Source organism: Odocoileus virginianus, chromosome 12, assembly GCF_023699985.2.
Source record: "Odocoileus virginianus isolate 20LAN1187 ecotype Illinois chromosome 12, Ovbor_1.2, whole genome shotgun sequence".
Taxonomy (NCBI): domain Eukaryota; kingdom Metazoa; phylum Chordata; class Mammalia; order Artiodactyla; family Cervidae; genus Odocoileus; species Odocoileus virginianus.
The window spans coordinates 23,560,425-23,577,963 of record NC_069685.1 but is presented as its reverse complement, the minus strand read 5'-3'; the positions used below and the strand labels follow the sequence as shown (position 1 = coordinate 23,577,963).

Below are 17,539 nucleotides of genomic sequence, written 5' to 3'. Positions count from 1 at the left end.
GTTTATGGCTTATTCACTGGACTCTCTCCAGTATAATTCTCATGATTTTATGATTTTCTATGTTTTCTGTCTTCTGCCTTCCACTTCAGTTTTGCATGAAAGTGAAAGTGTTAGTTGCTTATTGGTGTCTGGCTCTTTATGACCCCATGTTCTGTAGCCCACCAGGCTCCTCTCTTTAGGCAAGGATACTGGAGTGGGTAGCCATTCCCCTTTCTACGGGATCTGCCTGACTCAGGATTTGAACCTGGGTCTCCTGCATTGCAGGAAGATTCTTTATCATCTGAACCACCATGGAGGCCCATAGATATCGTTATTTTCCTAGAAAGCAAGAGGCCTAACAACTAAGCTGTTGTTAGGTGCCCAGTTGTGTTCATCATATGTGCTTATTTCTTTTTATGTTTGGCTCCTATGAAAATAAAATTTCTTATTTTTTATTAAATAGTAAAATTTTCCTGCATTTATAGTGCTGTTTCCCAGCTATGAAAGAAATGACATCTTAAAATAGATTTAGCTTTTTTCCACCTAATAGATTCGTGAATGATATTAATATCAACTGTTTTAAGCATTGTCTCTCAAAATGCAATGGTTTTCAGTAATTCTATGTTCTAAGTTTACTCTGCTAGAATAAAATGGCTTTGGTTATTGTTGGGAAAGATCCCTAAGAGCAGGGGTCCCCAACCTCCAGGATCTAATGGCTGGTGATTTGAGGTGGAGATGTAATAATAATAGAAATAAAGTGCACAATAAATGTAAAACATGCTCCTCCACTCTAGTCCATGGAAAAGTTGTCTTCCACAAAACCAGTTCTTGATGCCAAAAATGTTCGGGACTGCTATCTTAGAGTGTAATCAAAGAAGAATTTATAGAATTCTCTTTGGGGACCAATATTGGAGCACTATGTGATTTTTAACTGATAGACAAAAAGTACGGACTTTCATGAAGAAAAGTATGGGATTAGAGAGCAAAAAAATATTAAGTGAATATTCTAGGTTTCTAAATCTTTAAACTAAATCCAGGATGAATATTGGAAGTTAAGTTTGAAAGTCATGTTTTGGATAGATTCAGACGTAATTTGAATGATAAAACCAATAGTAATAGTAGCTAACAATTGTTAAGAACTTAATATGTTCCTGGCATTACTCTAAGAACTTTTCAGAAATTAATGCATTTGAATCCTACAATAGCCAACTAAAATAGGTATTTTTACTGTCCCCATTTTATAGATTATAACATTAAGAAAAAAGAGATGATTGGGAGCCAGCCCATGGTGTACGTTGGCATCTGATTCTAGTGTAAACATCTCTAACCAATTCACTGTTAAATCCCTGGCTTAAGAAATTGGACACTAGAACGAAGTTAGCATGGATTTGTTGCATGAGGTTTAATTTTTGGTGTTGTACTAACAGAGTTATTGCAGTTTCAAACTTTGTGGTAATATGGGCCCAATGGAGAATGAAAATGAAAGGATTAGAGTAATTTTGGGGGAAAAAAATTATAGCATTAGAATTTTAAATGCAACAATAAAAGGTAAAGGAAGTATTAATAGTTATCAGGGATAGTTCTCAGGGCTTCCCTAGTTGCTCAGACAGTAAAGAAGGTAAAGAATCTGTCTGCAATGTGGGAGACCTGGGTTTCTATCCCTGACTTGGGAAGATCCCCTGGAGGAGGGCATGGCAAGCCACTCCAGTGTTCTTGCTTAGAGAATCCCCAGGGACAAAGGAGCCTGCTGGAGTCCATGGGGTCACAAAGAGTCCCACATGACTGAGCGACTAAGCTAAAGGGTAGCTCTCAAGTCTTGAGACTGGATGATTGGAAGAAGGTTGCATCTGCGATCTCACAGTTGTGAGATGGTGTTAAAAACAAATGTGCTTTCTTTTTTACATTAAGATACTTAGACATGAAAAGTAGACACTGTGAAAGATGATAACTGAAAATATTAGGAGGTTGAGATGTAACAGAACTTATTTTTGCATAGGAAATATTTGATCAAATGTATGTGACCTTTAAGATGGCTCAGTGGTGGAGAATCTGCCTACCAGTGCAGGAGATATAGGTTTGATCCCTGGGTCTGGAAGATCCCCTGGAGAAGGAAATGGCAACCCACTCCAGCATTCTTACCTGGGAAATCCCATGGACAGAGGAATTTGGCGGACTACAGTCCATAGGGTCCCAAAGAGCTGGACACAACTTCACCAGTAAACGACAGCAGCAAAAATGAGAACTTTAATCACTTTAAATATGATATTTTAAACGCCATGATTAAAATTGTCCCTGTGTCATCACCATTTCTGTGAGTTGCAGACCAGATGCTTCTAGGGAGTGATTTACTTTACTTGTGAATGTGTCTCTGTGAAAAAAGAAACCCTGAAGCAGTATTTTATTTTAAAAAATATTCACCAAAATCTTTATGTAAATCATGTATAAATCTTATATATAGTTAATATTAGTCTGTGATCCTAGTCTGAGCCCAGTTTGTCTTTGTCAAAATTTGTGAGAAAATAAATGTCCGATGCTTTTCTAGAGGTTCCTGGTTTTTATTGCTGCTGATGGAACCCGAGGCTTGAGGTTGTTGGGATAGAATGACTTCTTTTAGCAGCTCATAAAGCTGTTTTTTTTTTTTTTTTTCTGTCACAATTATGCTTAGAATTGAGTTATCAGCCACGAAACATCCAGGCAGTCATTTTGGCTGCAAAACATTTTGTCACTTTTGGAAGATTTAGGGTGATGGAATGCAAACTATTTCCAGATGTGTGAAGTATAAACTCTGGATCCTTGCTTTTTCTCTGTGAGAAGACACAAATATGCTTTCCTTTGCATTCCCTGAACCCAGGCTTTTTTTTCCTAATTCATCAAAATTAATGAAAACCCCTCTACTTTTCTATTTGACTTCCATTGTCAAATAATTAGAGAATATATTTACATCCATAAACATTTGACTGTAATATTCTCCACTTTAAGAATGCCGAGAGGCTTTCTGTGTGGCTCTAGCAATTCATATTTTTATTAGCTTTAAGGGCTTTTTTGTTTAAACCCTGCCTGCAGTTTTTCTTTCATGCCATTCAATGATTGCTGGCTCCTTTATATACCACTTTTCCAAGGCCCTTATACTTTGGCATTCCTTTCTCCTTCTGGAATGCTCTCTCATCTACAGATCCACTCCCCACCGTGTCTGCTTGAACATCTACTCGTCAATCAAGATTCAACTCCTTTTACTTAAATGGAAAGTCTCAGACAACGATACATATATATGTTCTTCTTGTAACTTCTTATAGGTTTTATACGTAATTGCTGTTTTTAAAATATCCTGTAAAACTAGTTAAGCTATTGGAAGTGTAGATCTCTTAGATAAGAATCCATGAATCTATCCTTGAATCCTATTTCAAGGTCTCAAAACCCAGAACTTTGTCTGGAGTGAAGTAAATACCCATAAAGGCTTATTAGACTACATCAATGAATCAATAGATGAAACATCCTGAAGCCAAAAAAGCAAGTGCATTTTTTCTCCTTAGTTGTTTAGATATCTCCCCAGTTAACATAAATTAATATAATTACAGTAATCTCTGGATGGGAAAACAAACAACTCCCCCAAACATAACCATTTCCGTTCCTAACATACACTGTCCTGGATTTCATCGTCTTTCAACCTTCCGTGATTTTCATGCTCTTTTATTCTGGCCTTACATATTTATTATTTTCTGATTGGATTAATAACCTCTTAATCCTCATACTTCAATATCACCAACTGCTAATGTCACTATATATCTTTTTAATTGTCTGTCACATATAATTCACAAAGATATATATATATAAACATTAAGTAAAACTAAGGTAATCTTATACATGAACCTAAAACACAATCCACTACAGAGAAACAAGTATGAGCAAGAAATTGTTGATAATTCAGGACAACTATGGCTAGAGGCAATTTTTTTGGCTTTCCTGTAGGTTTTTGGGGTTTTTGTGTGAACTTTTAAATCTTTGGTATTTTTGCTTTTCATCATTATCACATAAGTTATTTTCAAATTTTTTCTTTATGGTATTGTGGCAACTAGAGAATATCTCAGATGCTTTTTTTTAAACAAAGATGCAAAGTTTTTATTTTGCTCTATGAGAACTGTATTATCAGACATGTAGGTATGTTCAGACTCTAGTTATATTTTATTAATGATATAGATATGTTACATATAAATATACATTATTAATACTATTTAACCAGAATCTTTTACTGGCCTTAACAAAGGTTTATTATTTAAAACTTGAACTTGTTCCTGGATTTATTGTGATACTTTCCATAGATAGTAAATGTATTACATAACTTTTCCTTTTATTTTTTACTTTTATTGGGTGGTTAAATATTTGCAGTAATTAGGATAAACCTTAATCAAACACAAAGTTTACAGTTATGGAATGTAATATAACTGTTTAAGGATTTAAACCTTGTCATTTAATTAGAATATAACTAAAGTGATTTTTAATGTTTAACAAGCATGGTAATAATCTTATTTTAGCAATTTAGCATTTTTGTGATGTTTTAAAGCTGGGTTTGATTCACTGCTTATCAGTTTTAAAATCTCTAATCATCCTATTCTAGATTAATTTGAAAGACCAAAGGGAGGTATTTTTAATGAGTTTCCAGAAGAGAACTGAAATGAGAATGTATATTTAGGTTTAAACTTTAGAAATAAATAATTTAAAATTATACTTCTTAAAGAAAGAAGAAAGAACATTTAATCAAATATGCTATAGCTACCTCACAGAACAAGTATCTGACTCAAAGTCAAAGTTAAAATTTAACTATAATACAAAAAAATTTAAATGACAAGATCGTATTCATGTATGATCATAGATAACTTATTTTTTTTATTTTTATCTCCTTTTGAATTCTGCCATTTTAACTTTAAAATTATTTTATATGGAAATATGTACAAAATTTATTATATGACAGAGTGCTATGGAATAATTAGAGACTATAGTGTAATATTTTTCTAGGAAACACAGCATAACATTTTCCTAAGTGATAACTAGTATCATATGTGGGATCTTGTAACTGATGCTTTGAGACTAGGGTTGCCAGATTTAGCAAATAAAAATACATGATACCCAAATATTGCATGGGGTGTATAAACAATTATTTGTTGTTTTTTCTGAAATTCAAATATAACTAGACTGTCTGTATTTATTTGGCAACCCCACTCAAGAAGTTATTGATGCTGATGTCTATATTCTTAGATTCCTAACCTGTTTAGTGTTTGTTTTTTGTTTTTTTTTCCCTAGATAACAGAAAACTAGTGGTTAGCTTTCACTTTTTGCGGGTGTCAGCATTTCAATCCTCTTCTGACCATTTAATTCCTGTTATTAATTTGTTGTTTGTTTTGACATAGAAGCAACTGAATGATGTTAGGGGAATTCAAGTATATTAAATAAATAGCCATACTTTTACACACAGTTTCTTTAAGTCATGTGTGTTGTCTCTATTTTTTTTAATAATGACCCTGTAAAAGTCATGCTATTAGTATAATATTTTATTTACCAGCCCAGAAGATTTTCCACTTATTTTCATAGCTTAGCTATCTAAAGTGTTAAATTATTTTGAAATCTTATCCCTGTTTAAGTAGGCTATTATCTATTAATAAATTGGATACACGGCTATATATTTCTAAAATGAAGATCTTACGGATTTGTTCTTAAAATTTCCCCATCTTTCACTGCTGGAATTTCTGCTTGGTTTTCACATAAAAGATGAAGTTGTGCATGTCACTAATGGTTGGTTTAATATTGTGATACAGTGATGTTGGTTGTTGTAAATAGCCTATACAGGTATAACATCCCTATTCTTAGAGGAGTGACTAATGACATGCATGAATTTTCCAAACTTTTGCTTGGAAAATTAATGTTATTTCAGCTTCACAGGGAAGTAACTAATTTGATCTCTCTATAATGTTGTTTTGAAGGAAACTACTTGAAATGTCAGTAAATATTATCAACTCCATAATTTTCAAAGAACAAAAAATGAACCATTTATTCTTTAAAGAAGCATATGAATATCTTGCTAGAATTTAGATACACATGATAATGGTATTTGTCTAAGTTAAATGAAAGATCCTTTGTCATTAAATAGATAATTGAGTGGATTGTCTTCACAAAAAAATTCATGGCATTTCTTTATTGCCAGGTAAAGGATATAATTTTCAAATAGTCATGGAACGAATCATAGTTTCTATACATGATTGTAGTAAAGTTTTCCAGAAATTTTTTCAATGACATTATGAACATGGAAACAGAGTTTCATTTCCTAAATATGTGCCTATATAGCTTCAGAGATTTAAAAATAATTCAGTCTTCAGACTTGATTGTGAGATACCATTGAGGCAAGGGGGTTTTGTTTGTCAAAGAGATGGTGGCCAAAGATTTCTGGGTAGGGTCATGTCTTATTATTTTTTCCTCCTCAGGGAATATTCGTTAAGCTTATGAAGCATAATTTCTGACATTTTTAGATAAGTTTGTAACACATCCATCGAATCTATAAAACTTTATGCAAGTACATCATTATGGTAAAATTTTTAAGCATGTATTTTAATGTCAAAGTTTAATTCTTTAGTGTTTAAAAAAGACATTTAAAATATTGATAACTTTTGTGTCTAGATGATTACCATGTGTTTTTAAATATCTTGCTTAAATCAATTCAAATAATGATAAAGTATATTGTCTAAATAAAGGAGTTAATTACTATCAGTATTTTTTTCTTGTAGATTTAAAAGCACTCCTAGTTAGTATAATTAATTAGAGACAAAGATTTTTAAACAAAACAAAATTGAGTTACTATAATTATGCCTACCCTGTTAAAAGTATTAATGATAGTTGGCAAAATTGCAGTAACCTATAGAATAGATATTTCTTGATGAAATACCTTATTGCCTTAGTAAGCTTCCCAGGTGGTTCAGTGGTAAAAAATCCACCTACCAAACAGAAGACTCAGGTTTGATCCCTGGGTCGGGAAGATCCCCTGGAGAAGGAAATGGCAACCCACTCCTATATTCTTGCCTGGGAAATACCGTGGACAGAGCCATCTGGCAGGCTACAGTCTGTGGGCTCTCAGAGAGTAGGATACAACTTAGCAACAGTGTCAGCATCACCTTTAATAAGAATATAGTTTTGAAGTATACATACACATATACATCACATATACACAAATACACACAAGTATGTAGAAATTTCTAGAAGCCTGTGGATCCTCTATCGAGAAGAAATTCATGGTGTTTCTGGAGACTGTCTTCCTCAGAGCTATATGAAGGTAATGGTATTCTCTCATACATTTGGACTGTGCTTGTAGACAAATAGAAGCCCGTATTTTCAAGGCTATTAAATCTTTTAATTAACAACAAAACAGGCCTTAAAAATAAGTTTCAAGCAATACTAAATTCTGAAATTTTCACAGGTAGTAAATTCAGGACTTTGCATAGTGCATGAACTCTGCTTCATCCCAAGGGTAACTTCCAACTTATGAAATGAATTCCATCTTTGCACAAACCATTCTTAATAAGCAAATGATGTCCAATTTATTTTTATTTTCTAATCTTAAATTGATATACAGTCTACATCATAACTAAAAAATAAATGTATTGGTAACTAGATTCTTAGGTAAGATGGTGACTATTTAGGGGTGTCAGAGTTGCTAGACCTAAAGTGTCAATGTTTATCTCTTATTTTAGAAATGATTCATTTTACTCATTTATTGATATACATTTGTAATCCACAAAACTACAGTTGCCGATTTCTTATCTCTTAAAATACCCTTGGGTTTATCTTTTAATTTAATAGATATTGAATAACTACAAAGTATATTGTAAGCGTTGCATGCCTATATAGATTAAACTAAAAATAAAACACCTGGTTGTATGACATATTTCTTATATGAATTTTCTGAAGGCTTTTTTGAGTCATTTATTTCAGTTTCCTTTCTAAAAGATTAATCAGGTTTATAGGTGGAAATCACCTTCTCCAAATGAACTCTTTCTAGATATATTCTATAATCTCTTAACTCTGTCAAAGTAGAATAAAGAGGTGTATTGTTTGATGAAAGGAAAAAAATAAATTTAACATGAGGGTGGTGTGAACAATATGAAATAAATATGAGAACTCAAGATTACATTCCTTTGAGCTCCTGTAGTTAGAAAGACAATCTATATTGTACTAACAGAAGGCTTTTGGTCTTTATAATTCATAATAAAGAATAGCATGTAATGGTTTTAATTATATACATATCTAATTTAAAATATTTTTGCAATTTTTGAGAGGGGGAAACATAATATGAACAATATGCAACTATATTGAAAAAGAAAAGCAAATATAAGTGTTCAAGTGGGAAGATAAGAAACAAAGCAGTAACTTTTAATAGTTAATGCAACTATGCTTATTTCAGAACTTCAGGGTTAAAGAGAAAAAAAATTCTTTAGAGACATTTTTGAAGATTCTCTTCAAAAATGGTTTGAGAATGAGACAGAGGAAAGTTAAAAGAACTGATTATTCAGCTGGAAAGATCTCTAATGGGGGCTTGCTTTTAAATGCTTTTTCAGTTTATGATAGGCTTTCACACAGGGAACAGAGAGCAGGTGTTTCAGACTCCTACAAGGGGTAACGGGCTTAAACTCTTGTGTGCTAGGTTGACTTTATACATAAAGAAGTGTCCTGACCGTGAGACTCATGAAACATTTGAATGACCTCCCAAGTCGCTTACTGATCTCAGCTTCTAGAAGTTTTTCACTGTAGTGGAGAGTCTCAATCATGTGGGATATTTGAAGGCTGTTCTTTCTTCCAGTGGCAGAAATAGATTAGATCACTTCATAAGCTTTATTTATTGCTTTAGCTTCTGTGAGCTACATTGTCATAAAGTATAAAGGGTATTACGCTTCTTGCTATGCAAGCAGAGGAATATGACTATCCAAATGATTAAATTGTCATTTTAATATATCATACAAAATTATTTTTCACCAGATTATTATTAAATGATAGTATGCTGAATAAATAGAATACTACTAGTGATTTTTTCAATTATTTTTGCAACATACATATTTACAATCATTCTTCTTAAGTCATTAGAATTTTTAAGTGTCCAACAGTTTAATATCATACATTATAAATTACCAAAGGCAACAACATGATTCTCCAATATAAGAAAAAATTTGCCTCATGGAACTTTCATTAAAATTGTACATATATGCTAAAATATACATATATACATGGTAAATATACACATACATATATGCTAAATTATGAGAAGGTGGGTATTTGAATCTCTTCTACATTAATAGTAATTTTTCATATGTAGTTAAGACTGTAAAACAGCTGTCTTAAATGTAACATTTTTATGACTCATTATGAAGAATAAATGCAGTGAATGAATCTAGGAGGAATGGCAATCATCTTTTTCCTATTACTTTTGATTTGACTGAAAGTAAAATATTTCATTCATATCAAGTGATTAAATCCCCACATATGCTAATGAACAGCTAAGGAAAAATGTATTTGTGAAATGAAAAGAAAAAGCAGAAATTCTTCAACTATGCTTTGATAATTCCAAAATATATATAGAATACATCAGAAAGCATAGAAATTCAATGTATTAGACCCATAGTCTCTAGCCTGAAATGCAACAAATGCACTGACATAATAGTTAATACTATGGAACAACTGTCCTTGGTACAGAGCCTAAAATGTAAAAAGATTGATTTTTCTTTTTTATTCTGTGCTACTTGTTCAACCTGAATCCATACAGCACCTAAAGAAAAATCATTATTCAGTATTCAAACTTCTTAAAAGTTTTGAAACAAAATGTATATAACTATAACTTTAGTAAATAAAACTTTTTATTTTCTCTAGCTTGTCTAGCAATCCTTAACATTTATGACATTAACTTTTGAAGTAAAAGAAATCTTCCCTCTCCATTCTAATTTCTTCTGATCATTAACCTCAGTCCTTACACTTGTCTTATTCACATTTGCATCCCTGAATTAACACATAGGTGGGAAAAAGTAAATTTAATGAAAGGTGGTTTATATTATTCAGATCACTACTGGAATAGGTGCACTTTAAATAAAAGCAGCACATGTAACCTTAAGCAACAATAAAATAACCCTTTCAACACTTAAGCTTTTGTTTATATTTCAGATATTAATTATAATTGTGAACTATTTTCATAACATTATTTCTTTTGGTACTCTAACTAAATCAAATAAACATATAATCTCTATGCTAATAGCTTTTTTCATAAGTGATCTTTTAACCTAATTAGAAATATTTTACTGATTTAAACCTGTGTTAGGTTCACCAATTTCTGTATTTATACTAAGATGCAGATTTTCAGTATAATTTATTTTTTTCACATAAAGTGTTGGTTTATAGGTTGAAATAGGTTATTCCTGAGTTTCTTTTGGTTTTGAACTTAGTAGAATGATGGTTCCTATAAATCAGTAGTTTCTGATTTATACTGTTTAAGCAAACACTTCAACCTGTAAGTAATATCTCGAACTTATTTTGAAAACAAAAATTATATTATTTGTAAGATGATGGTATATTCTGGGTTGTCGGAAAAGTGCAAGAGCATGTCTTGTAGAGTTATTAATAGTGCTCTCTTTCAGCCACACAGTTGTTCAGTTTAGACAGTACGTTGTTTGATCACAACAACTATATGTTCTGACTCATTTTATAAACCCAAGTTTCTATGATGGCTCAATATTTTAATTTCCTGGAGAATTTTAAATCTTGATTGATATATACAAAATAAAGCATTCATTCATATTTATTAATTTTATCATGAAGCAGAGAATTTGAATGCAAGGGCATATGGAAAAGTAGGATTTGATTTTTCGAAAAGAGCAAAGTTTCTATTTGCTCTAGTACTATGTGTAGCATTATGACCAGGTAAGTTATAATAGCTACCATGTGGTCCCCTATTACAGCTAACTCATTTTATAATTCATGATGTTATATATTATAAAATACATTTGATTATTTTCAATACCAGTTTACTACACAGAATAAGTGTATATTTGTTTTCACTTTCATTTTTGTCAGTAGTGGTACTTGATTTTTACAATTTTATTTGATGGGTCTTTTCTAAAAGGTCAACAAATGAAGAAATGCTTGATGATCTGGTCAGGAACTGAGTTTTTGAGGAGAAATAAATGAGATAGTCAGCAAAAATAAATTAAGTATAACATATAACTTGAAACTCTACTTGAAATGAGTAGAAATACTGTAAAAGAGGAATTGAACTCAGCGTGTTCTTACGCTCGTAAGAAACAGTAAAAATATAACTATTCACCGAATTGAAACAATTCAGTTATGCTATTTAGCATAGCTCTTAATTTCTCACGAGATACACATACATGTATTTTTAAATCATGATTGAACTATCTTGATTTTTAGCACATTTTTATTATATATCTTACATGCCAGATACTGAGCTAAAAGACATAGTTTCTCTTCTCATTGTGATCGAGGTCAAATATTACAAAGATAATGAATAACTGGGAAGAAATAGCCTTAATTTTTTATAAATAAATAAAAACTTAAAATCATAAATCTACATGATTGAATCTGGATATTCTGCTTCAAAACTCAATAGTACATTCAATAATATCTTTTTTTCCCCTTCACTTTTTCCCACTTCAGGAGAAAACTGATTCCTCTGAGGGGATACATTTACCTTAAAAAATTATAGCCCATAAAAAGATTTGATCTTTATATAATTCTAAAAAATTAAACAAAACAAACCTTAAAAATGTGAATCATCCTTTAATTTTTAACTACATAAACACTTCCTGGTATAGTTTTCTCTTATTATTTGTAGATTTAGTATATGAAATATAGAGCTTATTAAGTTAAATATATATCTAGTTATTCATCGATATCCTGAAGACTTATTCTGGAAATGTAAGGACTACAAATTTTTCCTCTATTCTGACTGTACATAGTGAAGTGGGAATTGTTTTGTACATAACCTTAAAAAGTTAATAACATAATTGGGTATTGGTATTTAAAGCTCACATTTCCCTTGCAAAACCAATTTGTATAAATGTCAAAATTGTCATTTTCAGAAAGTCAAACAGCAGAATGACTATGATTATTAGAAGCCAAAGGGACATGGAAATATTTTGCCATCACAGGGGTCTTTTACAGGGATACAACTTGTTTCTTACCGTATTTGTTTCTTTTACAATAATGTGCAATTCTAGCCACCAAAAGTCAGGCTGTTTTTCTTAGAGTATTTTTCTTTTCTTTTTCACAGCACGGAAAAGGATATGCTAGTCAATTCTACAGGACTTACCTGAAGCAGCATGATTTGCACAAAGTCGACCAACAAAAGCATCAACTTTTCAACTTCATTTATCTTGGCCATCCAGTTAGTTGTGTGTGACTGAGTATTAGATTGCCGGCAGAGTATCATGGCCAATTATAGGACCTAATTGCTCTCAGCAGGCCTGAGAAATGAGTTGAAATGTGCAGAACTGTAGAAACTTTAGGCAACTGATTTTGCCTCTCCGATCAGTGTGTGCCTGTTTACAGCACTATATATCTTTCTCTCTCCAAATGTCACTGAGCCCTTTAGATGTTTATATTCACCACAAGAAGCCAGTCATAAAGATAAAGGAAATTTGTGCATTATAAATGCAATATCACTGTTTTAAACTTGACTGTTTTATATTATTTTTGTGTGATCAAGTGTTCCCCAAACTATTCCAACTTTACAAGAGATTGTGATTATGTTCTTTTCACCTGTGGGTTATAAAAAATGTATTCTGAAGACCCACAAAATATCAAAGACATTCTGTAGTTTATACACCGTGTTGCAAAGTGTTTACTGTACTATTTCAAAGCTTCTAAATAAATATAAAATATATATATTATATTATATAACTTTCCTAAAATGTGGTACAACTCAGTTGGTTTTTAAATGGATTCATACAATCCGCATCATATAATAAAATAAAAGGTAATTCAGGGTCCCAAAGATAAGCATATGAAGGAAAAGAAAATCATTTATAGTTTCCTCCCAGTTTTCATATCTTTTTCAACCCTGTTTTTCCTTGTTTAAAAAAATGAAGCTCCAAGCTACAAAATTTTGTCAAGAACTCGTACTGAATTTTCAATGCCAAAGATATAGCTGTCGATGTTATCAAAAGAGCACTGAACACGTCCTCTCAAAATATCTAACAATCTACATAATCTCAATTCTACTTCTATGGCTTTGAATTTAGAATCATTTAAAGCTTTTATAAAGAATCTATACCTTTACCTGTATTTGTTGTTAGCAAAAAAAAAAAAGCACTGGTGTCTGTACATTTTGTGGTGTAAAATATATAGCTGAAAATTATTATTTTAAATGAAGTCCTCAATCATACAACTCATACAGAATTTTATTTTACATAGTTTTGCATAGTTTCATGACTTCTAGTAACACATGCTACACATATAAAATCTATAACTCTATATGAATATATAGAGATACATAAATACCTAAACTGGTAAAGAATAACTATAAGATATAAAGGATCTCTAAATTTAAAACAAATAAATTTGGAGATAGAAACATGGTACATTACTGTTTCAGTATTATCTTATGTGTGAGAATTATAGTTTAAATATAGTCATTATTTTATTAAAGAGAAAATTCTTCATGAGTCAGCCTTGAAAAGTGAAGTTTTCCTTTTATGTCAACAAATTGATTATTAAATTCAGTAATCTGCATTTTCCTCTTTTACATATATCCCTTTTATTATACTGCTGTTTATTGCTTGTTAAAGTACAAATAAGAAAGGGAAAATCAGAAGATGTGAGATAATCTTCTAAGCAAAAACCAGCTTTGTCACAGTTCCTCTCTAAAAAACTCCTTCAACACTTTATCTAAGTACTTTCCCAACCCAAATTGCAGACTGATTTTGAAATATTTTCCTTAATTTTAACAGATTGCATGTTCTATGATAGTTTGAGCCAGACTGTTATTAAAGAACAGACTAAACTTGATACATAACAAATGTCTTCCACCTAATTTTATGTCATTTGAATGGGAATATTTTCCTAGATTTAACAATAAAATGCATATAAATATGCATATATATTCCTAGGTCATTGCTGTGTATATTTGAGTGATATCTTGGTATCACTTATTTGTCTTATCAAAATAGATATTAGTATGTCACAATCCCAACCAATTTATGTAACAAAATAATCTGTAGCTTTTGGGGACCTTTTAAAAATATTTGAAGCTAATCCATCACATATGACACAAAGGGCACACACATTCACTAGAGGCAGCAGTAAAATTTTCTCACAACTTTTGCTTTACTACGTTAATATTTTAGATGATAGACTGTTTTAGTAAGAAACTATATGTTTTTAAATAATTTAACTGGAAAAAAAGTCTGTTCATTGTAATTGCTTTTTAAACAAGAAAATTATTTTCTTGTTGAATCACTCTGCTTTAATTAAAACATTTCATTCACAATTTTACAAATATGGGGGGAAACCCACATCCATCAGATTTATTACATGCATTGAAAATAAATTATACTCTAAGAGCTATACTAATTCATCTGACCAAAAAATTATTTAATTGTTTATTCTTTCGTATCATTGAATATAATCCCCCTTGAATCAACTTCTCATATCATATATTTGTCTATTTTTATAATATATTGTAGCAAACACATACTAATTTGCATTTTAGTTCTTAAATTTTATGATCTTCAAAAATAACATTTTTTTTGCCTAATCTGTGATACAACTAGAATGATTTAAACATGAAATAGTAAGTGATTAGTTATTAATCTATTCATTCCAACCAGGATAAATCAGAAGTTACAACACAGTAAGCATACGACTTTATTAAATTGGCCAAAATATTAGCTACCAGTGAGGGGGATTTTAAGATGGAAAGATTCAACCAACCAATAATGAAGTTTTCCAAATGATCATTTACTAGGTTTGTATGAAAAGAAAATTTAGAATAAGTTTTCTACTTAATCTAGTTATCCTTATATCCAATCTTCCATAATTTTATACACATCAATGCAAAACAATATCCAAATCATTAGACAATATTCCATCAATGAATTATTTCAGAAAAGAATAATCATGACATTTACTCCTTGTTAACATGGTTACTTTTAGAGTAGTAGAAAGTTAATATTTTCCTGTGGAAACAGTGTCTTGATGTTTCAAAGGTATGTCAAATGACAATTTTTAGAAATATTTCATCTGTATGTAAAATTCCAATTTTTAACTTGTGAACTTAATTTCGTGAAATCATTTTAAATCAGATATTTAAATATTGCATCACAATTACCTTACAGATATAAGGTGTTTATATCATTACAAGCATATCATCTATCTTAGTAAATACTAAGGAAATATGTATATTTATTTTATGAAGATATTAAATGCAATGCCTTTATCAAACATTGCAAATTAAGTGCTACAGTAGATTTAAATATTTTAATTATTTTTTCTCCTGTTTCATTTCTTAATAGTGTTATAATTTGCTGTCAGATCTTTTGTAATGTAGAAACCCTCCTGCATCGCCAGTAAGAGGAAGAAAGAAAATCCTTACAGTTTGTGACATAAACTTCAATAGCTGTGCATTAATTGTACCATTTAACTTCCAGAAGTTATTTACTGGAGTAAAGTTCATCTTTAATATAATTATTCAGTCAGAACGTTGCAAGTGTTCAGCAAGATAAAGAAAATAATTCATGTCACTGACTGATAGTTATTTGTCATTGCATGCGGTTTTTTTTTTCCTCCCCTTTATATTTCTGTGTGTGTTTAATATCCAAGGAATTCAAAAATACTGAAAACATTGATATACTTGATAATTTTTCTGAAAATATTTTATTTTTCATATTGCAATTTCTTAGGTTATCTTTTTCAACTCAAATTTTGTAGTGGTAAAGGCTTTGCACTTAAACATCCTTTTTAACAAGGAAAAACAGAAAATTACAAAATTCCATATTTTTTATGCCATGGAGTAGTAAAATTACTTTATATATTGTTAGCATTTCAAGGAATATCCCTCAAACAAAACAACAAGACCCTAAGACAGTAATTTGTGAAACTACTGTTAGGTTTTTTTTTTTCTTCTAAAACTTGGCATAGGTTTTAGATTATAGAGTTCTATGAGAATGGGTGGTTGTTGTTGTTTGTTGTTTAGTCGCTAAGTTGTGTCCAACTCTTTGCGACCCCAGGGACTGTAGCCTGCTAGGCTCCTCGGTCTGTGGGATTTCCCAGGCAAGAATACTGGGGTGGGTTGCCATTTCCTTCTCCAGGGGATCTTCCTGACCCAGGGATTGAACCTAAGTCTCCTGCATTTTCAGGCGGGTTCTTTACCACTGAGCTACCAGGGAAGTCTGTGGGTTGCTGGGTGCCGCCAGAGTATTGCAGGCAATAATATGACTAAAATTCTAATACCTTTAGTGTGCATGCATGTATTTCTAACCACTGCTATTTTTAAGTATTTGTAAAATTAGAAAAACGGCTTTTATTTCTTGAAAACTTGTCACATGCTTAGTTTGAAGTTTTACACTCGAGATGTTTTTGAGTTGCATGAAAATAATGCATTAATAATGCAAAAAAAATTAAATTTTCACATGAGACTCAAAAATTTCTGAGTGACAGAACTCAGACTTCCAATACATTCATACATGCTTGAGCTGAAAGTAAGCAGGGAATTTCAGCTCTAAACACATTTTTGAGACAGTTATCTGTGAGTGAAAACAGGGTATTATAACAAAAGATGAGTTTAAATCTTAACTATAGTGTTTGTTACTGTGAATGCTATAATAATACATAAGTAAAATGAGTGTAAATGTAATATATTATTTTATACTGCTGTATACATATGAAATAAATAAAACTAGGATACATATTATGCCATTTTTCCATGCATGGGTCTTCCACTTACGCCTGTGGGAGCTTTGAATAAAAATCAGAGGCAAAATGTGGCCCTAAGTTTAAAAACATCTAATACTGATTTAGTAATTTTAGTCTTAATATAACAGGTCTAAGGGGACATCTGTTCAAAACCGAGTCTCATTTGAAGCAACATATGCTAGGTTTAAAGGATTTCACTATATTTATAGTTTTGAAAGTAGGCATTTAGTTCCATATGAGTCTCATGATAGCAATAATGAATATTTTATACATGTATTTTTCCACCTAATGTTATATTTTCTTTTTAATTTTTTAAGTTGTAGTAATACAAAAGTCCACAAGGATTAAAACAAAGTTATATGTAGGATATGAGTGCCTTCAAGCAATAAAAGAAAAAAAAATTTATCTGAAATTTTAGAAGCAAGCTCTTTCATATTTAAATTCAATGGAAACATTAAAAAAAAAAATCACATGGGTATCATTGCCCAAGTTGAAAACATGAATTAAGGTATAGAATTTTCTATAATGTAAAAAGAATCTGAATGAATCATAGAAATTTATGTTCTTTAATAGCTAAAAGGTAATAGAAAAAATGTGTGCTTCTTAATCCCAT

The 17,539-nt window shown here is 31.1% G+C and overlaps 1 protein-coding gene across 2 annotated transcripts in view; it reads left to right on the top strand.

Annotated features, from left to right (window-relative positions):
* PCDH10 (protocadherin 10) overlaps window positions 1–16,924 on the top strand; it is a 45,911-nt gene extending 28,987 nt beyond the window's left edge. For both annotated transcript variants that reach the window (XR_011490627.1, XM_020869416.2), the window contains one exon: window positions 12,287–16,924. Coding sequence is in view for 1 of the 2 variants with exons in the window: in XM_020869416.2 (XP_020725075.2) it covers window positions 12,287–12,306 (20 nt within the window). In the remaining variant the exon portion in view is untranslated. The remainder of the gene's footprint in view (window positions 1–12,286) is intronic.
* Window positions 16,925–17,539: the final 615 nt, after the last annotated feature.